The 27,206-nt window shown below is 39.1% G+C and overlaps 1 protein-coding gene across 1 annotated transcript in view; it reads right to left on the reverse strand.

Moving 5' to 3' along the window:
- The window catches only part of LOC132987024 (transmembrane protein 163a-like), a 74,927-nt gene that overhangs the window by 40,723 nt on the left and 6,998 nt on the right, over window positions 1–27,206 (reverse strand). The window contains exon 2 of the mRNA XM_061053790.1: window positions 24,049–24,168. Coding sequence (XP_060909773.1) covers window positions 24,049–24,168 — 120 coding nt within the window. The remainder of the gene's footprint in view (window positions 1–24,048; window positions 24,169–27,206) is intronic.

The raw sequence follows: 27,206 nt of genomic DNA on the forward strand, positions 1-27,206 counted from the left end.
TTCGTCCATTAATATCTACAGTTTATGATGGGAGCAGAATATTTGTTTTGGCTTTTGTTATGCCTAACTTGATCTGTGCATATATTTGCTCTGGTCAAAGATCCCATCCTGTCAGTCAAACAGACTGATACACTACAGCTACTTTATCTGCTCTGTGGGGCAGTGCTTAGCCGCAGATGTGCATCAGGATTAATGCTTAAACCATGCAAACAATAAGGTGTTGGTTAGTTAACGAAGCAAAGTGGTGGACAAAAGGGTTGTTGCAATACACTTTGGTACGATTCTACATCAAACTATTCACCATGGCAACAAAATAAAAGTCCTAGGCAACCAATATTATGTTAATTCTTGTTTTTAATTGTCAGAAATTTTGGCAAATTCCTGAACACTATCCAAACTGCACAAACACTTTGGCAACATTGCAGTACCGAAACATTGCCAACGTACTAGTTCGATTTAGACAGGCTTTAGCTTGTGGAAGATTTTGGTTGGAAATATGACTGAAGATCTGTATTTTATTTTAATGCCTGACTACTTTTTCATACTATTGATCATTAAAATGGTATCACAAATTGTCAAAGTGAATTTTTGACAACCGTATTACATAATTCAAAGTAAGGTAATTGGAAAAAGGTCATGATGTAAGTCATATGTAGGGCATGTAATTCTACAGAACAAATCCAGCCATCTGTACAAGAAAAAAAACTGTAGACTTTTCACATCCCTCTTTCTGTGTCTCATGTGCTGCTCTGGTTGTAATCAGGAAGCAAACAGCCGACATGGTTTGGCCGTCAGCTGACATTTCTCACTTTGTCATCCTGAGCCCGCAGAGGGAGGTACCATTAGCTCATCCTCACACTTTTTTCTATGTGGCATCCATCCTGCTTTCTTTTCCTTCCTAACATGTTGGCACAGTGTTGTATGCTATGCTATAAGTCACATATCAAATGAGCTGCTGCTCTTTATTGCTGAAATCAGCTTTTGTGTTAGTGAAGTGGTAGTCAGGTTTTCCTCCTTCTTTTTCTATATTGGCACCAAATGGCTCTTTGCTAGCATTGCTTTTCTTTATTGAAAGCTTTGCATGGATAATTAATTGCAGCTGACTTTAACATCTTATAATTTGACATTAAACTGATTGTATTTGCTTTATTGGGTGAGTAAATCCCTGTCCCTCTGAAACTCTCTCATGTATCTCTTTAATTTTATTTTGGAGGATCTGTGCAATTTGACACAAAGAAATACTACGGCAAGTCAATTCTATATTTATTGCATTTTGTTAATCTCAGAGGGGAATTTCTAGTTTTACACTCAGTTATTTAGAGACATGCTTGTCTCAGGCAAACACACACATGCACAAACAGGACCTATGGACATGCATTAATGGAGAGATGTCAGAGTGGGGCTGCATTTGAAAGAGTGCCTGAGCAGTTAGGGGTTAGGTGCATTACTCAAGGGGCACCTTGGCACCTCTCCAGCAACCAAAGCAACTACCATACTTTGGTCAACACCCAGACTTGAGCTACTACCGCTGCTGAACGATAGGATGTACAAACAGTACATTGCAGTAATATATCAGGGCAAGAAATAAGGTCAAAATACAACAAAAGCCTTTACGTATGCAGCAATGAGGGATGTGTATGAATGAATAAACAGCCATAGATTCTTACCCACCCCCAATTTCTACATACTCTGTGCACGCCACACTCCGTCAGCACCAAGGTTTTGCTCCATCGACGGTGCGCGCCCTGCCCCACTGAATCCGTTTCTGGAAAGTGAGCGCAGCCATGAGCTGTTGTTCATCTACCCATGGGTGGTTCTAGGCAGGGGCCAACAGGGGCCAGTGCCCCTGTAACACTGAGCTTGGGGGGACCCCTGTGGCCACCCCTCCAATAGGAAGACCCCCCCCCCTTAATAACACATACTGTACATAGTATTTGACTCATCAACTGGACTCACAATCTAGTATTAAAAACTGTTAATGAAACAAATATAAATCATGCTATTTGATGTTGTGGTATTTAATGATGTGCGCTATTATTCGGCATAATATATATATTTTTAAAGCGATCATCTTTGTCTTTTTTTCACCTGGGTTAAATTTTCCCCTCTGACAAAAAAAAAAACTGGCCCCAGTTTGGCCCCCTCATTAAAAGTGGTCTAGAACCGCCACTGCATCTACCATGTTGATGAAGTGATGGAAAATACGACCATGAGTCCAGATATTGTGTTTGATTTTGAAAATGATGTTGTCTGACTTCCTGTCTGGGTAGCTCCATTTTATTTCCAGCCTGAAGCGTGCCTGCAGCGTACTCGTTGAAAATAGACTTGCAGTCGCAGTGTATTTGAAACGGAGCAGAGCGTAGTGGCTCCAGATGAACCGCGGTGTTTGCTGTGGAAACACAATCATTGAGTAGAGTGGCAGCGAACGGAGGCATAGTGACAGACCGTGGCGCGTATGTGGAAATTGGGGTTCTTGTTACAGAAATAACAGTTGTTCGTAATCAAGCAGAAAATCTTGACATACAGTAGATGAAGGAAATGTGTACCCATGTTCTGGCAGTCCATAAAACCATAAGCACTTTTCTCAGCAGGCTGGTTGAGAGAACTTTGCGGCCCTAACCCTTTTCCACATGTGCAACAAATGTTGGTGTCTTACACTCCTAAGATCATGTGCGTCACAAGCTATCACACCGGAGGAGCAAAGAGAACATAAAGATGTAAAAAAAGAAAAATCTCTGCACAAACAAGAGTAGGATGGATGAACAGGTTACTAATTACCGCGCTGTGCTGGTTCTCTCACACATCATGTATAACACTTCCAGTGATGCTGGCACTGCTGCTGCTTTTGCTCTGATCTTAAATAGGAACTGGCTGTGACACAATATACTGTAGTGTGTGCTTGTGCTGAGTGAGGGGCTGTTACTGTACATACAGTCTGTACTTTCAAAGCTACAGCTGAGCAGTCAGTCGGGCTGAGCTGCAGATGGGGACCACTAAAAGCTTGAACATCATCTGAGCTACATTTACTATAGATTAGCTAATGGTCCAAACAGAGAACATCTACTGCAGAGTGCTATTTCTTAATTTACAACCAATAAATAAAATGTATATTTTAAATGCACTCTATGAACCCAACTATCCAATATGGGCATGCCAACAATATCTGTGAAGACAAAACAGAACCCTTGAAACGAAGTGTACAAAGTGTTTGTTTGTGCTTACTGAAGTGGTCATACAAGATCTCTGATTAATATTCATACATGTGATCAGGCAGTGTCTTTGTTCAGCCTGATATTCTTTTCTGCGAGGGTTCATGATGGAAAATAAAATCTGAGTCACTATGATAAAAAAAAAAACATGAAATTAAAATGGATTTCCTGTTTATCAGCACAGATTAGCTTTCTGTTAGACACACTCAGTCACAGTCGGCTATCTCTCAGAGTCATGACCGAAAATTGAGTGCAAATTAGTCCTCTGTCTCAAGTGTTTGTGTGTGTTTGATTGTGTGTGTGTGTGTGTGTGTGTGTGTGTGTGTGTGTGTGTGTGTGTGTGTGTGTGTGTGTGTGTGTGTGTGTATTTTGTCCTATCGTCCTAACATGGCCTGCTGCCTTGGGGGATACGGACAAATCAAGACTGAACACTTGAAACTGTCAGGTTTAAATTGCTGCAAAGATGTGATGGAAAAATAATACAAAAAGGTTGACTAGAACAGGATTGTGCTGGTTCATAAAGGGTAGATAGATGATCAAACATGTGATGTATTGATATGCATTTAAGCAGCTTCACATTGATATTTTATTGAGTACCACTTAGTCACAGTCTGGCTGCCTTTGTTTCATTGTCTGGCCAACACAATCGAAATAAGAGAATGCGTTAACTGAGTTAAAGGCACAGAGAGTCTGCCAGCTTTAATAAGAATATTGGATGAGTGGGAGATTTCAGTTTGCATAATCCTTGCAAGAGGATGATGTGGTTCATTGATAGAAAAGAATGGATGCCAAAACTGACAAAAGTTACGTTCGTAAACTGTGGATGAATACTCAAGGGCAGTAATTCCCAAACGTTTCAGGTCACAACCCCCAAAATAAGGATGCCAAAGTCTAGGGAGCTGTCTACCAAGCTTCAGGCCCGCCTCACTTCCACATCTTTGTCTATTTTAGGTTGACAGTACTTGAGGTTGAAAAAGCATTTTCAATATGGTGACCGCCATCGTTGGGCTTCAAAAGTCTTCTTCAGAAACCATCGGGTGACCAAACTGAGCCCATGTTTTATACTGTCTGTGGTTTGTTCATGTGAGTAAAAGACCTTAAAGTAGGGAGAGCAAAATATGAAACTTGTTTGTGAACACTTAGAATACATTGGAGAATAAATCTCATTATATACAAGGTAGTGGATTCAAATATTTTCAATAGACAACACCACAGCTCCTTCCCAATCTCCACCATCACAGGTACAGCTTCATCCTGGGAAACAATGAATGTATTACATTGTTTTAAATGAAATATAGAGCCTATACACTTAAAATTGGAGGTCAGACCGTTAAGATCAAACACCAGTTATTTAATTTTTTGAGGTGAAAGGCATATACAAAAAGTCATTTTAATTCAAAGTGGTTATCAGATCAATACCTTCACCTTTAGATATTCCAACTGAATAACAAATACTTACTTTTATTTATACAAAATTAAATAGTTTTATCTATTTTTTTTTTTTTTGCCATTGTTAACTTCAATGCTGCTTTGCTTTACCATGTTCCCACTCTTACTGCTGTCATTCGTCTTGTCTTTCTCTACTTGGTTTCAAAGCCTGGCCTTTCAGTCACCCTCCCTCAGCTTACCCTGATTTTACCCCCATCTGTCTCCGTCTTTGCTTTCTTTCAGTCGATACAATCTAAGAAGATGTAACCCTGTTTTTAAGCAATGATAGAGAAAGGGAGGTGTGGACGTTGATTTCACCATTCATCTCATGTTGCCTTACAATAATGTGAGTAAACATATTAAATCACCTGGCTGAATGAAGATAAATGATCTTCATTTTCCACTGTAATGTTACCCTCCAGTGTTTTTCTATTTCTCCTGCTTGCTTAAACTTCCTTACGCGCTTACAGCCTTTTCCTTTCCTATTTACATGTTTCATCAGCCAAACAGCATAGGGTTCAATAAAAGAATCATGCATTAAGGGGAAAAATTGGGCTTTCCCAGTCTCTTATCCCCGAGGCCAGCCTTACCAGTACACAATCTATTCCTAGGTAACAAATTGCAGCATAAGGAAGCCCAGGCTGGCTGCTAATGGATCCATTGCAAGCATCAGTTTACCATCGATCACTGTAGACCGAGCTGTTGGCGGCTCGAGGAGTTTCACTGCCTGCTCTTTTGTGTTCCCCCACACTGCATCAGGCCAGAAAACATAGTAGTTCAATAAGAGTCCATTATCAACAGCTCGATCCTCGAACTATTCATAAATTCAAGCCACACAAAATAATCCACCAGAGAGAGTAGAACGTAGATGTGAAGCATAATGTGATTTGTTACTGAATAAAATGGAGTCAATGCTCCAGTGATAGTCAGAAGACGGATATGGAGGCAGAATATGGACCAAACACACTTGACTATGGTGACCGATAATTCTTTGAAAATATATTCATGGTCCTCAGAGGACGACTGCCCTCATAATTTAGTTTTTTGGCTAAAGCAGGCGAGAGACTAGACACGTTCTTGAATCCACCACCTGCTCCTCAGTAGGTAATAATGGCAGAGCAGATGCCTCTAAAGGGCAAGTTATTTACCCCTGAGATACTGTAGAAACAATAAAAGAAAAGAGAGAGACTAAAGATACACCTCTCTGAATTCATGCTTATGTTGCTGTATACATTCAAGAGGATGATTGGTCAACGTGATGTAATCAACTAGTTTTTTTTCTGCTTCTCCGAGGTGACCAAAAGCAATACGTTGCTGCTGGATTAGATAACATTTGAGCTTTTCTAATGCTTTATGAGCTAAATCGTGTAAACCTCAGAGCACTTACCTGAGACTGATCATTATCATTGTTTGTACTAATCAGCAAATAATAGCTTGCTGACATTCTAATTGATTACCTTTTTCAACATTACTCCTAAATATGTGTACAGTATGTTAGCATGTTCACGTCCTGCATATTAACCTGCTAACATTTGCATTGAGGTTAAACATTGTTCCAGAGTACAGCTGCAAAAAGATGCTAGCATGGAAGTGTACCCTTATTCTTAGCGAAGAGCTTGCATTATAAACTCTAGATATGGAATTTGAATGGATGGATTATGGTAACTTTTTTACATTTTTGTATTATCCCACATGTCAAATAGACGTCAGGACATCTCTGCAACTAGACTTTAGAAATGATACTGCGAGTGTTTGGCTTGTTATGAAACATGACTGAATCCTCACTATCACTCATTGATAATTCTTTTTTGTGTAATGCTTATAACTGCTTCTTTTGGATAGGTGTCAAATGAAGAAAGTTACAGCATGCATCTGAACCGCAAATGTTCTGGTTCACAGTTAGTGATAGGATTGATACAAGGCAGCAGGATGATGATTAATATTACTTGTGCATTTACAGGACAGAATTGATGCAAACTGAACTTTTCTTATAGGAGTCCTGTAGAAATAATAAATCACTGCCCATTTACTCTTGTGCATGTATTTAAATTCATATGGTATTTTTTTATATATAACAATTGCAATGAAATCAATGTGACATACTTAAAAGCTGACAGTAGGGCTGGAAATCTTTGGGTGTCTCACGATTCGATTTTTGATTCTTAGGGTCACGATTCGATTGAGAATCTATTTTTGATTCAAAACGATTCTGGATTCATTGATCCATGGATTCAAAGTCTATTTATGAATTAGTACATACTTCAGGATCTCCTCCAGTCATCTGTGAGACTGGTTGAATTTATTGTTGCTCCGTCTGGCATTCTACTGAGTTAGAGAGCTAGCCTTAGCACTTAGCATGGAGTGACTGATTAGCCAAAGGAAAAAAAAAATAAAGATTTTTGGAAGTTATGAATCTATTTAAAATCTCAGAAGATAAGTATCTCAATTTTCACATAAATCTATTTTTTCCCCACATCCAGCTGACAGAAAATACACGTGTTGATTGCATTAACAGTTACTTTCTTGTAGCACTGCGTACTTGTTTGGCACAGTGCCTTGAACTGAGCTGTAATAAATATTTAATGACATTCACAAGGCTGCTCCAATGTATTGATCACATGCAACAGCAACTGATGTACAAGATAAAGACCAATGAAGTGAGACTTCAGAAACAGTGGGCTGTCAAACACACCACTACACCGATAACCACCCAAAATCCATCTCGTCTCAAAGTCAAAAATATCCCAGCAGGATGTGCTCCTTTTTCACTTGTGTTTTGTTTCAGGGGAGATGAATGTCTGAGCTGCACAGAACAGCTCCGACTGTCTGTAAACGCTACATCTTGACATGACAGCTAGAGCATTAGAACACTGTGTGACTAAGAAGAAGTGTCCTGAACACACACACACACACACACACACATTCACAGTCACAGCCACTCAGACGCTGACATTCCCTTCTGATGTTTGTATCCCAACACACCGCACCGCCTCACATCTTTGGTTTATCAGTGATGAGTAAAAATAGTCCGAGCTGCTGGCTGATAAAAGATGGTGAGAGAGCCGGTCCTATAATTACGCTGCAGATGGAGAGGTTGTTGACAGCCAAGCGTATACACCGATAAAAACACTTCATAGCCTCTGATAAAAAAAAAAAAATGCCTACCCAGATATCCCTGACACAACAACAGCAAGGTGAAGTGTGTGCAAGGGAAGTGCAGTGTGCAAACTAGTACTTGCAAACAACCAGTCAGCACCGTTGAGTGCTAAGAATTTTCAAAGCTGCCAAGTTTTACAAACCTTCCACTCATCTGGATTTCTATTTTTTCTTTCATCTTTAGCATGTTTGCTTATCATCATGTCATGGTTTAAAGTAGAAAGCAAAAAGTTGACAAAGTTGATCGACAACAAAAGCCCATGAAATTTTGTATAGTACATACCTTGGGCTTCTGTCTGTCTTGTGTGGAAAATGAATAACTCTTACCCTGCGTCTGTCCTTCATCATCCCCTGAAGGCTTTTTAAAAAAAAAAGCATCTTGAGAAGCAGATCAATAGTGCTGCGCTACTGCAGTGAGGTTGAATATCATTACTGACTTCAATGTTAATGCTGCAGCAGGAGACCTTGCATTTTAGCAGCACCAAATGATGGCCTGCATGGATAAAGGCCTTCAATCTCAAGTCTCTGTAACCACAAATATTATCAACTGTAGAACAAAACACCAAATACCCCAAAGGAAAAAAACAGGGACGATTTTTTAAAGTACTTTTAAAAGACATACTGAGATGAGTTTGTAGAGGTCGTAATAAGACAAGGAACTTCTTTGGGCCTTAATATGTCCAAGGAAATTAGTAATCTGTTCCCCTCTTCTATTAGGATCAAATGTAAATGTTAATTAGACCTGACCGGAACGGCTGCATTAGAGCCGCTTTGGCCCATTTACCACAACAACGTCACTAATTAGCGTGGTTCCTACATCTTGACCACCTGTTACAAGCCGCAGGTGGGATCAGACAGTTAATGTAGTGTGAATCCTAAACAGTAATCCATTTGGCATGTGTGTACATGGCTGAGCAACACTGCTGAGGTGGACAGAATCACCTTGACAACCCTGGCACAACCTAAATCCAATGCAAACAAAAAAAAAATCGGACTAATTTCCAAATGTCCGAAAGTATTTACATATATATATATTGTTGTTAATCATTAGCTTTACAGATGTTATTAGGTATAATAAACAAAGCCAAATACAATAATACATAAAGACCAGTTTGTGCTTTTAAAGGCAGTTCTTTTGTCAGAGGACAAATCATCAGTGTGATGTTCTGTAATGCTATTTGCTACATAAGCTACTCTTGCAGTCAGCTGTAGAACTTGCATAATATATGAGCATGTTAAGGATGCATTGACACGTTTAATCATAGCATGTAATGACTGAAGTTGTGTATCAGAGAATGCATGACCACATGGTATAAAACATAAAGGGCCTACTGCACAGCGCACACACACACACACACACACACACATACACACACGCACACTTGTTCCAAGTCTTTGTAGTGAGACAGATGCCACCCAACATCCTCCGCATACCATTCGCTGATTTCATCACAGAGGACAATTTGTGTAAACTGAGTAATGAGTGCTTTGATTGAGATAGTTTCTTTCTTTCTTTGTTCGTTGGATCAGTTTTGGTTGGTATCAGCGGTAACAGAAGCTTTCATAATTTGCAGTACACAACTTTAGAGAAATTTAAATTATTTCCAGCCAAAACATTCTTGAATCTGCACCAGGGCTAAACGATATGAGGAGAAAAAAATTGGCATTGCAATATATTTTCTTCCTACCTATTAATGCAATTTGAAAAAATAGAGTGAGTTATGCAACATGCATGCAATGGGTTTATATGTTTTTTTTTATAGGAAATTAACTTTTGAATTACAACTTGTTTTTTGGGGAATTCATGTCTATTTTTATCTTTAGCCAGTACAATATGAGAAAAAACATTTGATGTGCAACAGTTTTGTTCAATGATGTGAAAATGTGCGACATGTGATAAATGAACTTATTCTGAAAAATATGTTTTGGCATCTATTTTTTTTTTTTTTTCAAATTTCCAGATTACTTCTGTAGGCCTGGGTTTCACAATTATAGGGACAGTTTTGGAAAATGTTTTTTTTTCTTGCTTTTAGTCCTAAAAGTAAGAAACCAAATACATTATTCTTGTGATTTCAGAAAAAAAACAAGTGTTAATATTTTGTATTTTTTTTATTCCAGCCCATAAACAGCTTTAAAACTATATCAGTACTTGGCTGGATTTAATTCCTACCAATGATTTTCCACTTATCAGGTTCAGGCTTCAGACTTCAACTGCAGTTAGTACCATTTTGTAATAGGAAAAGGAAAAAAAGAAAAGGAAAAGGAAGTACAGAAGGACTTGTAATTACAATAAAACACAAATCTACTTAATTAGAATTTCATGCCTGGCCGTGAGGCAGTAATAAATGCAGAGGAAAGACAAGGCTTAATAGTGAAGAGAAAAATGGCTGTTTGGAGGGAACATTAAGACTGTGATTTATAACTGTGACATTATCCCCAGCCTTACAAAGATTTCATAACCAGACTTCCAGAACAAGAGAATGAGTACAGATATTTACCCACTCACCAGTGTTACGCACACAGATCCACATACACAGCAGAGCATATACCCAGTGGACATTACAGTCATTAAGGACTGAGATTAGGCTGATAAGAAGAGTCTGTAGGAAGATCATTTCAGGGCAAGATCGGCTGAATATATCTCAAAATGTTTGCTTTACTTGTTGTATTACTTTACAAAATGTATTCATATCTTCATCCCAAACCACATCTGCCATTTCAGAATGGAACATCTATATATGTCAGTGTGTGTATGTGTGTGTGTGTGTGTGTGTGTGTGTGTGTGTGTGTGTGTGTGTGTGTGTGTGTGTGTGTGTGTTATTCTGCATCCTGATATCGCTCTGAAGAGAGGGAGGGGCAATGTGACTAAAGCATCTGGTGTGAGAAAGTAAGAAACTGGTGACATCCTCCAAGCTGCTCTCAGAGGAGCTTCAGAGAGTGTACATCTCCGGGAATCTGTTTATTGTGACAGTGAGGAACTTGTGCAATAACCAAGTTATATTGTAGAAGCACCACTCTGTAAATTAATCTTTCGGCTTACAGCAACTCTACTCGTACAACTGTCTATAATGCCTGAATGAGTTAACATATACAAGAGTTCATCACAACGGCCCAAGATAAGTTTTTACAGAAAACTTTTAAAACTACTGAACCATGAAAAAACTAATATTTCATTGCTTTTCATTTTTTTGAAAAAGGAGCTACAAACAATAGTGTGGGTAAGTGCTTTGGTGCTCTCCATGTTGTAAGAAAGACAAATGAGGGCCGAAACAGAAATATGGATAAGAAGAAAAACAACTGTTGACAACACCTTCACACCTGGATTTCTGTTCGCTTGTTAAAACAAGAGAAAACAATTGTTACCTCGTAGTTTCATTAGGATTTCACCTTTATCTAAGAAGGCTTAAGTGTAATTTGTACAGAAAAACAATTCATCCAATGACAGGTTTGTCCATCATGCATCAACAGTGTAACATAATCTAACATGGGGTAATCTAAAAAACTGCAAGTCATGCAGCACTTGTTGTATTATTTATCTTTACTGATTTTAATACAATTCTCAAAAAGGATTTTGGATTTCATTGGTTCAGTTTTCTCTCTAGCCCGCTGTGTTACGAATAATGATTGATAAGCATGAAAAAAGTCATTTGGTTCTGTATGTTGTGAATCACAATGGGATAGTAGCTCTGTCACGATGAATTTACAATCTTCTTTTTAGAGAAGGATTTTTATCTACTTTCAATCATGAGGGAAAACAGTCACGAGTTAGTATTAACACATGCTACCAGAATAACCATAAATAATGAAACATCTCTTCCATGACTCCTTGACAGTCCCTGAACATCCTATGGTTTTTATGTCAGTTAAAAAATCCTACATTCCTGTACTACTGTAGCAGTATATGGTGTTTTTGCAGGATACATATGCTAATCACACATTGTAAATGCAAATGCATTTTTTAAATATTTTATTTAAAAAATTATTTTGATGAAGTTTTTCATGGTTAACAGAGGAAGCATAGCATGCTTTTATTTCAAATTTGTGCACTACTGTTAGCTTTATTTCCTCTTTCATCAACGGTTGTCAACAGAAAAAAACAGAATGCATTGAATGTTTTTTTTTCTTTATGTTTACAGTATCTAAAAAAAATGTCGGAAAAATGTTGAGTTGTTGGGTCCACCTTCTGCACCATCACAACAAAACCCAAACTGCACCAGACTGTGAATCAAAAAGACACCTTTTTTCTTTGATTCACAGTTTAGACAAGCAAATACTTTTTTCAAATTCCATATCCTTCTTTTCTCCACTCAGTGCGCGAAGGATTCACGGTGGGCTTTAGCTACACTGAGCAGCCACAACCACAGTAACTCCTCAATCCCTGAGTAGTCAAACCCTTGTCCCCATTCTGTCAACAGTATCACACTATATATTAATGCTCTGTGCTGCTGAAGTGAACCTTACACATGCAGACCCATTGCCATTCATTATGTAATTGCTTGTAAATGTTAAATACAGTCTCAGCACATGCCGTCAAATCATGGGGTGGTAAAAGAAAGCATTATCCTGTTCACCTAACAATGCTTCTACACGGCAAATAACGAGACATTTAACCTCCAAGATTAACATGCCAGGCAACAGCGAGTCTGTGGGCCCCTTTCTGCTTCAGAATGTTACATTGTCTGCTGTTGTAAGCGCAAACTCTTAAGGATTGGAAACCATGTGGAATGACACTGAACACAGAGCAGGTATGTGGAGTACTACACTGTAGGGTTATCTGTGAGAGGATGTCTGTGATTTGATTTGCCGTATCATTTGGCTGTAATTCTTGTTTATTAAGTGGGACTTCAGGGCAAATTACCCTCCAAGGAAAACAGCAGCGCAGTCTGAAAAGTGATCATTTAAAGTGATAATGTGTTCTTCTGTCGGCAGCTGGCAGTTAAGTGGAGGGGAAGCTCGCGGCATTTTACATCAACGTCTGTAATCGGGGGGGGGAAATCACAACAATTGTTGAAATGGTTCTCCAGGAATGACATGCAGAGTTTTTGAAAATTCACCGTATGGGACCCACTGAAAGCATACTCGTTCAGTGAGCTCTCTTTCCAGAATACTGTCATTGCTAATCTGGGGAAAGATGTCAACAAATTAGCCATAATCCTTATCAAATGCAATGACCTATGATGTAGTTGGTCCAATTCATACACCCAACTCTGCCTGATAATCATTCAGAAAGTGTGAACATATTCTGAAGAAGGTTGCGGAGCTGTTAGTGACCTCGGTGTAAATAGAAAGAGAAGTTTTGATTCACAAAACAGCATTTGGCATTTAGTCAGCCAGAACTTCAGAGCTAGTTGGACTAATTCACCATATCAACGAAACAGTGGAAAGGGGAACAAACTGGTGAACAGAAAACATGAAGATGCAGATTCATTACACGCACGGAGATTACATCAGTCGGGTGCATACAGTCTATGGTCATGCGCCGGTCACAGGAATTAAACATCAACATCCCCTCCTGATCTCACAACAGATGACCCCAACTTCATCTGGAAAATTTACCAGGGGGCTCGCAGGATAACATTTGGGTAAAGTCAGAGTGAAACATTTGACTGTTTGTATTCCAACATGCAGCTCACCCTGGAAATTTCAGAACCTTTCCAGGAGTTTTGTGCAAGTGTGAAAGCACTATACGTCAACAATAGCAAGGGTATTTTGATTGTGCCACCAATATTATGTATAATTTTTTCCATCTAACCTGTATCATACATGTACTCTGTATCAGGCATTAAACAAATCTATCTTATTGGAATTGGTATCAGTAATAGGAGAGGTGCCAGGGCACTTCCTGCGTACTGCTGAGGTGCCCTTGAGCAAGGCACCAAACCCCCAACTGCTCTGGTGCGCTCTCTGCATAGCTGTGTGGAGGCATAAAGGGTATAGGAACATCTCTGAGGTAGACTACATACACTGACACTTCTTGGTACTACTCTGGTATGCATAGCATGCATTAATGTTGATCGTGGGGATTGGTACCTCAAAATGGATTGCATTACCTGTATGTTTCTACCTGCATATGCATCTGTATGGCGATAAACTAGCGTGTTTGTACCTAAAGCCTGAAAGATTTTTTTTTTCTAGTCGTAATTCTCTTCTCAAAGACTGTCCAACAGACAAAACATGCTGGAGCAGTGAAGCTCAAATTGACAGCAGTGGGGGGTCTCACATCACCTATAGACTCTTTTCACTTTGGCTCGTTTTTGGAAACGACATAACGACACAAATAATGTCACATAATGACCGTTTCATTAGGAGATTAAGTTTAATCAGAATTAGCTCTTAATAACAAAATAACACCCATCTGCCCAAAAAGCGGAGCTGTGCAGAATGCAGGCACAAACAGAGTTAGTAAACCTCCTGTATTTATGGTAATGAGAACGCAGACAAGGCAAACAAAAGGGAGCACAAAAGAGCTAAAAGCACCCTAAAAATAATTGCAGAGAAACGACAGGAAGTAAATGATTTTCATTTCAAAGTTTAACACCACGGGCTATAGTCTCGCACTTCTCCCTGCTGGTGACTTGGTATTTACCAGTGAAAAATAGACTGCACAGGGAGGAGAGGGAAAACAAATGAATAAATGATTGTGTTTTCTATTCTGAGACAGACAGAAGTCGGGGGGTGTGGGGGGGCTATATGAGGGGAAGGAGGGAGAAAGAGAAGGAAACAGAAGATGGGGAGCGGAAGCTAAAGAAGAAAGAGGTTTGGGCGGAAAGGGAGACAGGAGGGAAAGTGGGCAGGGTAGAGGGGTTGGGGGAATGAAGAGGAAGAGGGAGATGGAATTGGAGCAAGAGAAAAAGGGGGAGGGAAGGGAGAGAGAGAGAGAGAGAGAGAGAGAGAGATATTGGTACGACTGTGTTGCTGCCCAGATATGATGAATGGCCTGCAGATAGCACAGTACAGCTCAATGCAAACATCTCTGTTGTGTACACTCTGACTTCTGTGATTCATCATTTGTTTTTTCGCCACGGCTGTGTTATTCCTTCAGATCCAGCGAATGAGAAAGTGGAGGCAGCGCGAGTCGGCAGATGCATGGCTCATGAACAGAAAAGAAACCTGATAATATTACAACACTTTATCACAGTGTTAGAAAGGCCCGGCATCACGGATTATCATCCTCTGACCTATAATCTAATGACTTAGTTTCAGACGGGTCCATTATTGTCCGGTGCAGTCCATCATTTACTCTTTGTGTGAAAAGAATACCATGTTATGCAATAGTTACACATTTCCCGATGCCTCCTGTTTATTTGAATAATGGTGTTTAATGTTTAGTATCTGAACAAAAAACATAAAGTTTAATATAATAACACAGTTAAAGGCTTGTCTTAAAAGTTTAACTTTATTTTAACAACAAATTTGTGCAAATTGAGCAAAAAAAATGTATTGTTTTGTCATGAGGTATATTTTCTTTTCCCTAGCATACAGCCAGAACTACAGTGAAACATGTTAAATACAGTCGACCAGTGAGCTTCCTTTAAAAATTACGCTAAAGACTAAGTGCTGATAGCAGATAAAAGATTAGGTCTGTATATAAATTAGTATAATAAGTCAATTACAACCAAGAAATGTAAAGGGCAGAGGGGGGAAAAAAAGCAAACTCAGCTAATGGCATTATTTAAAGGTGACCTGTGGGGATTTAATGAAAATAAACAACCATGGTCGACACTTGACATCTGCATCTGTCAACACAAAAAAAAAAAGGTTAAGGAGAAACAACCAGATTGGTCACATGCATTAGGGCCATATATATTTATAAAAGCAAAGAAAAACTAAAATCTGTCGAGTACTAGGTGACGCCTGCGAGCTAGTTCAGGCAGTCAACTCGAGCTGCTCTGATTTCACACTTGCCTCATTCTCAACAATCACCCGACAACACCTCCTTCCAATTAGCGGTCTATTTAAGATGCAAGATTTCTGCTTTCTCTCTGCTCTTTCATTTGCAAGCTCTGACCTGCACCAGTACTGCACTCTTGCTCAGCCCCACCATCACCCCAGCCTCCACCTGTAGGCTCCGGGGGGGGGGGGGGGGGGGGGGGGGGGGGGGATTTAAGATATCATCCCATCACTCCTCAAATTTCTCCTTGTAAACTAAAAGAAGAATAATTAGGTCGGAGCGGAGACGCCAAACACAAACTATGTTCAGCTGCAATTAATATTTCAAGCAATACAAAAGTGAGTTGTCTGACTGAAATCCTTTTGTATCAAGCACTGACAAAGAAGCAGCGTGTGTTTTTTTTCATTAGCCAGACATCGTGCTGCACGGGGATTCTTGCACATGCACACATAGCAATCATGATGCTTGAGCAATGCAACCCTACTCTGCTGCTTCCTATGACAACTGTTCACATCATCTCACTTCAACAACAGTGGAAATGTTCAGTTTGATGTGAGTATTAGCAGCTAGCTCTGACCCTTTTTTTTGAAAATGCTACAGAGTTAACCATCTCTACAGATGCAGCTGTAAGTGTGATTCCAAGGGACTTTAATTAGCGGAAGAAATGAATCATTTTTAAATCAATGAAATCATTTCAAAATCAATATTTTGTTAGTTATTTTATTAGTTTCTGTATTTCTATGTGTATATAGCTACACGACCTGAACTTGTTCTGTTTGAATGACAATGGGTTTAAAGTGTCAGGCTCTAACTGATAAATCTGTTATTCCAACAATGTTTAATTTTTTTGAATTTTATACGCTTTCTTCATCCCTGAGGGCTGCTATACACTGCTACGCATGGCACCCTGAGCATTTGGGGGTTCGGTTCCTTGCTCAAGGGCACCTCGGCCAACCCAGTTCAGGAAGTGCCCTGGCACCTCTCCAGCCACCAGACCAACTTCCATATTATGGTCCGCGTCGGGACTTGAACCAGCATTCCTCAGGTTCCAACCCAAGTCCCTGCGGACTGAGCTCCTTACTGCGTCAAATATACCGTTTTTGTGCAAACGTTGGGGCCACCTTTAAATCTCTCTCTGGTTCTGCTTCTATCTAGAACTACAAAGTCATGGCACAGATAGATGTAAGAGATGGTTTATTAATAACTACATCCAGCTTTTACTTTATGTATCTGGGTTAAATCTGTGTAATTACAGCTCTACTGCGGAGACAGAAAGAAGAACAGCGCAAACAGGAAACAGAGGAAAAGAGCGGCAGGCTGTGTGTTGAAGTCTTCTCCAAATGACTTTCAGTCCTATTGTGTCTTTCTCTTCCATCTATCATCGGCCCTATTTCCATCCTTATATATCCATCTGCTATTGTCCTTCTGTAACTTTGTTCTCTATATCCATCTTTCACACAGTCAGGGGCCACTTCACAGAAGGGCTGAAGGGTTTTTGCCACCACTAGGAAAAAGGAGAATAATAAATATTGTAACTCTCCTAGCACCCGCTAAAGGTAGAAACTGCACTGCCAAGCAGAAAGGGTTCTAGTGTTCTATTGCTACTTAAGCATATTTTAATGAGGCAATATGCATACATTTAGGAGCAAATTGGAAACGTTCGGTGTAAATTAGCCTAAAAAACAGTCCTCAGTGCAAATAATCACAAGCAGTTAAAGGGAAAATGATTATGGTCTTCAAAGAGTTGATGGTAAACTAAGCACTTTGATAGAGGGGTTGCTGCCCCAAACTTTCCATGGGTCATGGTAAAACATTTATTTTTGTTACATAAAAAGTTGAGTGCATGTAAATACAGTCTGTGAATGTTATTTGGGCATCATGGCTCTCAGGGTTCAAGCAATCATTCTTGGACTGAATATGGCACAAACACTGGCACATTTTTAAAGATGTGTGTAGACGGTCTGGAGCGGATGGCAATGAGAGTGTTATTTTATCTGGATGACCTGCATTTGCTGTCTCGCTTCAGGGAGAAAGTCTTAATACAGACAATAAAACTGCTATCACATCTGTCAGTCTGGGCTTTATACAGAAATACCCTGGGGGGTGGGGGGTGGGGGGGGAATGGAAGCTGCCCCCTCCCCTCTCAGGTCATTATCTATCTGGTGCTGGAATTGAACTCATAAAAAACATGAGAATGGAGAAGGTGCTTGATTTTTTTTCTTCTGAAATGAGATGCATGACAATTATTATCATGTGTGTAGTACCTTACAGGACAGATGGTGGCAGCAACTCATGGCCAATTCATGTTGCTATCAGTAGACACGTCCCAATCTTTGTGAATGTTTCCCTCCACTATATATTTCCGAATTTCTTTTTTTCTATTCTGCCCTTACTATACTTTCTCTCAAATCTTTGCCACTCCCTCCTAGTTTCCCCGTCTCTTTCTGTCTTTTCTACCGCTCAATCTCAGATTTTCTCCCCTCTCCATCCCTCCTGTTCCCTCCTTCTGTTACTCTCTCATAGCGCGAGCTTCCGATCCCCTTGCTCAAACATTAAATGGTTGTTGGCAGTGCCACTGATTGATCGTGCGGCAGCCTATTAGTCCGCAGGCCAGCTCCAATTGCCTGCACCGAGAAGGCCTGTGAGGCAATCTGAGAACCATCCTTGTTGCTTTGCAGTCTGTTCTACTCTCTGAATATGGATCGGCTTTTTTTTGTTGTGGTCGCTAAGCAGGCGCAAAACAAATGCATCACAGACATGCAAGTCAGAAATCCCCTTATGCCTGAGAATGGAACAATATTCACCCCACAAATGGGGTTAGGATTTCTATCAAGAAACATGTAAAGGTTGAAAACACAGAAGAATCTGCATTTTTTTCTTCTACTTTTGATTAACACTAAATACACAAATATTAAGGCTGGAATGCAACAAATAAGAACTTTCTACATTTCATTTGTATTCCATAACTTGTCCGGGGGAGAAAAAAAAATTATCCTGGGAACATGTTGTGTTTAACTCATCATTTGAATGGATTTTTATCAGAATTGAGAAAAGATAATTAAGAAATATTATTCAAATATATACCCATGTCAAAATAAAACATTATCTAATGCTGGCAAAACATCATTTTACTAAAACACAACAAATCAATTGCCAACAGCATAGAAAAGTGTCTTGGGAAGTCTCTGCTCTCAGACACCAATTTGCATAAAACAACAGAAATAAACAGAAGTGGGCGGTTGGTTGTGTCTGCTGCTCTATCACTTTGGATTATTTATTTTTATTTCAGTACGGCAAAGAATCATGGAAGTCTGTTTGTTTTTCCTCATATGATGAATTTATAATATATCTGATAAAGGCTTTATACTCACTCCATGCGTATGAAAATCTACAGCTAAAACCTCTGTCTGTGGGTGCTTAGGTGTGTTACAGATCAATAAATCAGGAAATGTGATGTCAGCTTGCTTATCACTGTCTTTGGTCATCTTCATTGATTACCATGACTGCCTGCTTTCCAGTTTAAAGACTTAAATACAGAAAAACAACTTACCCTCTTGTACCTCTTTAAGTTTTCTTCATGTCTGATGAACCTAGAGGACTTGAAACGCTCTCACAGGTGAATAGCAAGCAAAGAGAGCACAAAAAGACAGCTTCTCAAAAACGTTTTTTTTTCTAGCTAGCATGGGCGAGCACTTCTGACCGAGGCATTCCCGAGTCGACACAATAGACAGAAGAGAGGAAAAGGATCAGCATTGAACCTTTTACCGTGCTAAATGTTAAATACTGCTAAAGGTCAGAGAAAGTAACAGACACAGGAAAAAAAAAACAGATAAAGAAGTAGAGACAAGATAAAGAGGGGGGGCAAAGAGGCATGGATACGGTGAGAACATAAAGAGGAGGTAAAGAAAGTAAAAGGTTAAGGAAACAAGCTGACCGGACGTTCCAGATAAAACCTGGTGGGATGGCGAGACTGAGAGTTACTGGAGAGAAACTAGGGCACAGGTGGGAGGAAACAGCACGCTGCTGTTCTTTCAAGTTGAGCCATCACAACCACCATATCCCAAAGACTGCCTGCCAGGACTCATCCTGCCTCGTCCCCTGGTAACATCGCACCTTACAGAGCTTCACTCCACAACTCCACATCCATCTGTCTTTCACTCACTCTGCTCCCTCTGCTTTCTTTCACTTATCACCATGCTGGCTGATGACAGAAGCCTTGCATACATTTATAATCTCCTCAACAAGTCCCACCATAAAGTTCTCTAATAGGTTGCAGTTTTCCTGACTTTTGGTCTGCACTTTGTTGTACCTGTACCTCCATTCTCTTCTACCTCCCTTAACTGGGACACTTCCCTCAGTCTTCCAAGGGTTCCTGTGTTCGTGGGTCATCGTTTGTTGAAGTCTAAAGAGACTAAGATGTCAACAGAGACTGGTTCCAAAGGCAAACACACACAGCAACACAGAAGAACAGTTTCTATTTTTATACTTAACAGAGGCTGCTTTCAATTGCTTCGTTGTTGTGGTTTCACTGAGTGAGATCAAAAATATGAAATCAAAAATGTCAAGCACAAACTAAAGGTGCTGTATTCACCAAGGGCTGTATTGATTTTCAATAACAAACTCACAACAGTGTCTAGTAAGAACTTGTGCATGGGAACCTAAAACACATCATTATCATCATCATCATCATCATCGTCACCTACATCATTTTTATCACTTCTCATTTTATGAAAGTCTATTTTATTGTTGCTGCTGCTGCAGATTTTCTACCACTAGGAGGCCATGGAAGCAAACCAACACATTTACATTCTGTTTTTAAATGGACATGGCAAACTTATACAGATGTGAATTTCCCCCATATAAGGAGGAGCCTTTTTGTAATTTTCATTGGAGGTTGTGATTATGGCCACCAGATGTAACGTAGGCCTAATATAAATTCTGGTTATCACTTGTGTTCACATTATAGTCGCTTACTTTTTAACATGCTGTACATGTTGAGAGCTGCTTCGGTGCTTGTAGAAAACAATAAAGTTTTCTAATCTAATCTGAAACAAACCACTATGAGAGTGGGAGAGTAAACAATACCGGTAAAATAAAATCAACACAATCAATGAGCTAGAAGACTGATGAACTCTGCAGATTCAGGAGAAGCTAGAAGGAATTTGAGTATTATCTATCTAGGGTTTATTTTTTATACCCTCATTCACACACTGATGGCAAAGGCTGCTATCCATCAGAACTAACTAATCCCATACACATTCATACACATTCATACACATTCATACACATTCATACAGATTTACACGCGACTGACAAAGCAACTTGGGGTTAAGTGTCTTGCCCAAGGACACATCTGACATGTGGCTTTAGGAGCTGGGGATCGAACCCCCGACCTTCCGGTTGGGAGACGACGATGACTCTATAACTTAGCCACAGCTGCCCATAATAAAATGAGCTATTGTCTAAAGCAAATGTTTGATATCTAAAGGCTCAATCCTGTATAAAATGGAAAAATATGCACTTTTTTGGCACAACACAAACTTTTTTTTTCATGGCTTGACATAGTTCATTATATTTCATGTGGTTATTGGCAGAGTCTATGCCATCAACTTTTAAAACCAAATGTGTAAAAAATGTAGTAGTATCATTACAATAACAACACTTTAAATAAGTGAGTTTGGTCTCAGTCAGCTTACCTCAGATCAGACAAAATGTTTAAATGAATATGGACACATTGTGAATGAAAGTTTATGTTTAGCCAGGATGACAAAGCAACATCCTGTGTTGTATCCACAATAGCACAGTGCATGAAAAACATCCTCTATATCATAGGACAAGAAAACGTGTGATGAAACTATTGCTACATCATTGCACAACATCAGAGGGATCAAAGAGGAAACGTTGATGCAGCTCTAAAAGGTAATCTTCATGCAGACTACAAAGGAGAAACAAATATTTTTTACTATAAATCATGTTGTTGTGTGATTCAGCTCCAAAGTTCAATTATCAAATATTTATCATGTCAAATCAGAAATGGACTTCCAGCTCAGACATTTATGTTTTTTGCATTCTTCTTTTAAATAAAGAGTAAGATTTTGGTTAGATGAATTTTCAGACTACAGTACTTCGTCAATATACAGATTATCCTACTTCCTGCATCTCCCTCTATCCCACTTTCCAAACCCAACACAGTCTCAACAGATGCCCATTTATCATCAGTCTGGTTCTGCTCAAGGTTTCTGCCAGGTTGTTTTTTTCTTGCCACTCTTACTTTGCTAAATGTTGCTTAGTGCTCATGATGGATTAATGTTGGGTCTTTGTCACATAATATAAGAAAGAGTAAGGTCTTTTACCTGCTCTTTTGTAAAGTGTCTTGAGATAACATTTCTTCTGAATTTGCGCCAAACAAAAAAAGATTGATAGATTGACGACATGCATCAATACACGTGTACATGTGTGGCCAATAAAGTAAGTACAAAACTTCTGTCTTTTACTTGAAACTAAACCTTTACAAATAAAAGGTAGGTAATTACATTTATACCTTTATCGAAAGAGTCCGAATGACCTACATACCTATAACTTTGCTTTCAGGGTCTTAGTCTATGTCAAATAAATGATTAGAAGCTTTGGAGCCATTACATTGTTGGGGATCCGGACGCCAGCTTGCCAAGCGGTTATGTTGCTCGCCCCATGTACTTAGGCTATGGTCCTCATTGCAACGGCCGTGGGTTGGGATCCGATCCTGGCCCTTTGCTGCATGTCACCCCCCAATTTCTCCGCCCAACATTTCCTGTCTCTCTTCTGCTGTCATATCTGATAAACGCAAAAATGGCCTCAAAAAATAACTTAAAAAGGAGGATTATCCGTTTTACAGTTGGACACATAGTTAATTAACACGGTTTTGGATCATCGGTCATAAGATCAAGGAGTTTGGCTGTTTAGCTTTAACTTAAGACAACTGACCACACTGTGGACAAATACAGTTCTATTTTATTCAAAATACACATTCTAATATAATTGTCTCTTATTTTATAAAACTTCACGATTTGTGTCTTTTACTTTCATTCACTCGTTAATTTTCTTTGTTTTATTTTTGGTAATTATTTTCAATCCAACAAACACCAGTGACATTTTACAACTGTTGAACTTGCATTAGTTCACACCCTGTTACCCCTACAATCAAATGTTCTCAACAGAACGCATGAAAGGTCAGCACCGCCTGACAACAACAGGACTTTTCTCTGCAAAGACATCTAATCTTCTCAGCCTTGAATAATAACAGGCATGAATCATTCATTTTCCTTTTTGACTGTCATCAGGTCGTTGTCGGGGAAAGGCACATGCTCGATGTTATACGGCCTCAGAAAATGTCTGATCTGATTATCATATACTGATTTGAAAATGAGTGACACATCACATGAGCGAAAGTTTAGTAACACTTATTTTATAACTGAATAAAAGTTCATCTTCTGAAGATGCCACAGATGCAGTTAGGATCTTCAGACACTTTGGAGGAAAGTGTAGCAAATGTGTCCTTAATGCGCTATTAGCCATGAAGTCATCTTGCTGATTGTTATTTCATGAGTTTTTATTTTCACGTGCTATGGAACTAAGAGTTAATAAGGACTGTATTCTTTTGAATCAAATGTAGCGCTGGTGATCTTAGCTCAAAGAAAATAGCAAGTGCAGTTTTTACCTTTGTAAAAAACCTAACTTAGGTCATCGATATCTAAGCCTACTCAACATTGTAGGAGAGATATTTGTAACATCCTCTTCTGTAACTATGAGTCAATTTTGTAAAGTACTTTGCCTGTTTTATTTTGAAATCTTACATCTCCTGTCAATTCAGTTCCTGCCTTCATGTGTTCAGTTGTCCCTTGCACTTGTCCTCACCTCTCACCTGCTTATGATTATCTCACTAGTCAGCCAGTTCATATACTCCATTGTTTTCCCACCTCAGTTGCTGGATTGTCTTTGTAACCCAGCATGTGCATCCCTTTCATTTCTTAGTTTTGGATATTCACAGTTTTGACTCGGCTTGTTTTGTCCGATTACAATTTTTGCATTTGCCCTTATTGGATTTATTTGAATTGTTGGACTGCTATCAAGTTTAAGACCTGTTTAGTGAAGTATAAGGACCAAACTCATTAGTGTACTCTTCGCCCCTGCTCCTTGGTCTTCAAGTGTCTGGTACCGGGACATCCACATGTTTGCACCGCTATTTAAACAGACGTTAAGATGATGACATCTTTTCTGAGTCAACAGGGGATTGAGAAACAAAGTGCCACAGTCAGTCCTGTCAGAGTAACTCCATTCACTTCTGTCCATGCTGCATGCCTATGAATGAGTGTTTTAAATTCTTACTGAAAGCTGCCACAGCCAGTATGAGAGTGACCACAATGGAGACCCAGGACACCCATAGAGCCTTCTTTCTGTAGCTCTGAGCCTCGTGGGGTTTCAGGCGCATGCTGCTCTCAAGAAGACCTGCAAGGAGACACAAAAACTCTGTTACAACAACACTCCTCTTTTTCATTTGTATGTGTTTAGTTATGTTCTTTGTTTGAATTATGTGATCATAGTACGCAACCAGAGAAAATAAAAATAAGTGGCCATTTGACCTTTTCCAACACTTTGATTTGAATAAAACTCATCCTGGAGTCCTTTAGAGCACAGCAGACAATGAGCTAACATTAAGTGGTTAAAGATCAGATTTTTAAATCACCAAAAGAATCCTGATTTTGGAAAAAAACAAAAGAACCAAGGGCTAGTATTTTGGTCATAATGTCAAAGCCACTGTTATGTGAGCAAATCCAATAAGGCTGGAGGTTACTGTGACACATAATCATTCAAAACTTTAAACAACACTGACTATAAAAAACACAATTCATTCATTGTATCCTGATATTACAAGTGAGACAACCACATCTTTGCATTTCATAACCTTAATATTATAGTAAAAAATACATTTTCACATGGCTATTTCAAGGTCAGAGGTCAAGCTCTGCTACACAAATGCTCCATGAACTGATATTTTATAATCAACCAACTACAAAAGGCCAAATAGACCTATCATGGAGTGAGGAACGTAAACTAGCCGACTAAACGATTCAACGTCATAACCCTAATTTGGTGACACCAGATTTACTATTGGTTAAATTCATTATTGATGTTTTTATTAGTTCAGGCCCACAAAGGCGGTCAAATGTTGTATGTAAGCTGCTGCCTGCCATAAACTAGGGCAGTAGCTCTAGTTAGTCTGCTGCCATAATGCTCTACTGCCAAGATGTAAGCTAGCACAGTGTACAGAGAGCATCTCTTAGGAGCAGCGCAGTTTGGCAGTATTTTGATCTAGAAAATTGAGAAAGAGTTGTAATGAGGCTTTGTAAGCTTAGACTGGTATATAACCACTAGACCACAGCAATGTGTAACCACATTCAGCGCAGGCGTGTGGTCATCAACCTGCAGGAAGGACTAAAGGCTCGGGGTGCTAGCACTGCTAACGTTAGCCACGCTCTGAAAGCAGATTTGGAATTGTTTACCCGCTAACGCTGTGATCCAGTGTTTAGCTGTGTTAAATACATTGTGCTACATGTTTCCCTCTATTATGTACTTTTATATTTTTCCAGTACTCTGAATTTAAATGAGCATTTAATCATTTTGAACAAGAAAAACAATAAGGACAGCACTCCAAATGTTGTATTTTAATTGTTTTTTGTTGAAAGTGAGTTGAGCGTGTTTTTTGTCTACATTTAATCATTTTGAAATAAGTTGCCTTGAAACTTTCCTGGTATATATAATTCTTTTAAACATCACATGAGCTTTTTCTTCAACCATCTGTGCATCTTTCCAACATATAGTTATTCACAGCCTCCTAAGACATTACCAAACTACTGGATATTTACACCCAGTGCCTCAAAACGCAGTGTAATACCTGGGGGACCCTTGTTATACTGCAGCTTATAGCTGAGAGTTGAAGCATAGCTCAGGGACTGTGTGTCAAGATAAACTTTCTTTACTTGACCTTCACAGACTGAAAGAGAAGTCCAAAAACAGACACAGTGAACCTGAATCACTGCACAATGCTGGACTCCTTCTGCTACATTGTTCATGAGCTGTATAAAATAGTCCTCCCACTAACTATATTACAAAGAAAACTGGAGATAACTAAAAAAACAATCAAAGAAGATCAAATTCTCAGAATATCTCACCCAACATCTTTTGTATCGACTGATTTTGAGGACCAGAACATTCTGCTTTAATCTCAGTTGCTATGTAAGGCACATTTCCCTTGCTCAGTTATACAATTAGCATACATTTCCTAACGTCTCAGAGGCTTGTTTCTGTGTGAGAAGTCTTCGCCTGAAGTCACAGACATAACAGCCCCAAGCTCTTCCATTGTTATGAAGCGAGGCACTGCAGATTCATGCAATATGTATAACCCTGAACCTTTTCACCCGAAAGAGCTTTTAACGTTATCTGTCGACATTCTACCCACCAATCTGTCCCAAGCACTATGACGTAGTGTGTCGCCTGTGAAATGTCCTGAGCCACTGAAGGTGTTTGCTGTCCAGACGACAATATATTCCACAAAAACAGGCGGATAATGAGAATTAATTAGGGAGAAAACATCTTCTTCTTTTTTTTAACCTTTTAACCTTGTGAAACCGATTCAGTAATCATATGTGGAAGTTGCTTGGAGAAGACTTTCTGCACCAAAAGGGCACACTGCAAACACTCAAATCTTAGCGAGTATATTTGTCTTATTTCCAGTCAGAAAATGTCTCATAAGACACCATTCACCTGACAACTACTTAAATTCTCGATGAAATTAAAAACACATTTTCCCGGTTTAAATCCAGCATTCCTGGGTTGAATGTTAATTCATCTGCCTAATATATTTCGATAAAGTATTATCTGAGTATACTTTTACATCAAATTAACTGTATTTTCTCTTCCTGTAAAAAGATTAATCAAATATATGATTACTTATTCTGCACTCAGGGGCGTTTACTGATTGTGTTCACCAATTTAAAAAAAAGCTTTGTCACAGCTAACGATCCAATCAAATCCATCCTAACGTCATGTCCCGCCTTTTATCTAGTGATTGGATCTATCCAGCTCCAGTTGGAAATACGTGACAGCACAGCAGTAAGATACTCATGAAGTTCTTTTTCATGAGGACTTTAAAAACATCCTACTTCAGGATGATTAAAAACATTTGGTCTGTAATCAGTTAACAAAGCTGCCAATGCAAGCAAGCAAAATATCCTTTTTTTCTTCAAAAAAAGATGTCATTTCTAGAGTAGTTAATCTCATTACTGGTTAAAATGTTTTGCCCCATTGGTAGATCTTTTTTTTTAACTTATTACAAACAATTCAGACCCCCTGTTTGCTTTCTTTAAATTCAAATAATATTTTTATCTGAACTTGTCAGGTGAATCTGACTTATGATAAGTGTCATGATATATTTTCGATTGGATATTTAGCAAAAACGCTAGATTTGAGTTTTTGCAGTGCAAATA

Source organism: Labrus mixtus, chromosome 13 (assembly GCF_963584025.1).
Source record: "Labrus mixtus chromosome 13, fLabMix1.1, whole genome shotgun sequence".
NCBI classification, from domain to species: Eukaryota; Metazoa; Chordata; class Actinopteri; order Labriformes; family Labridae; genus Labrus; species Labrus mixtus.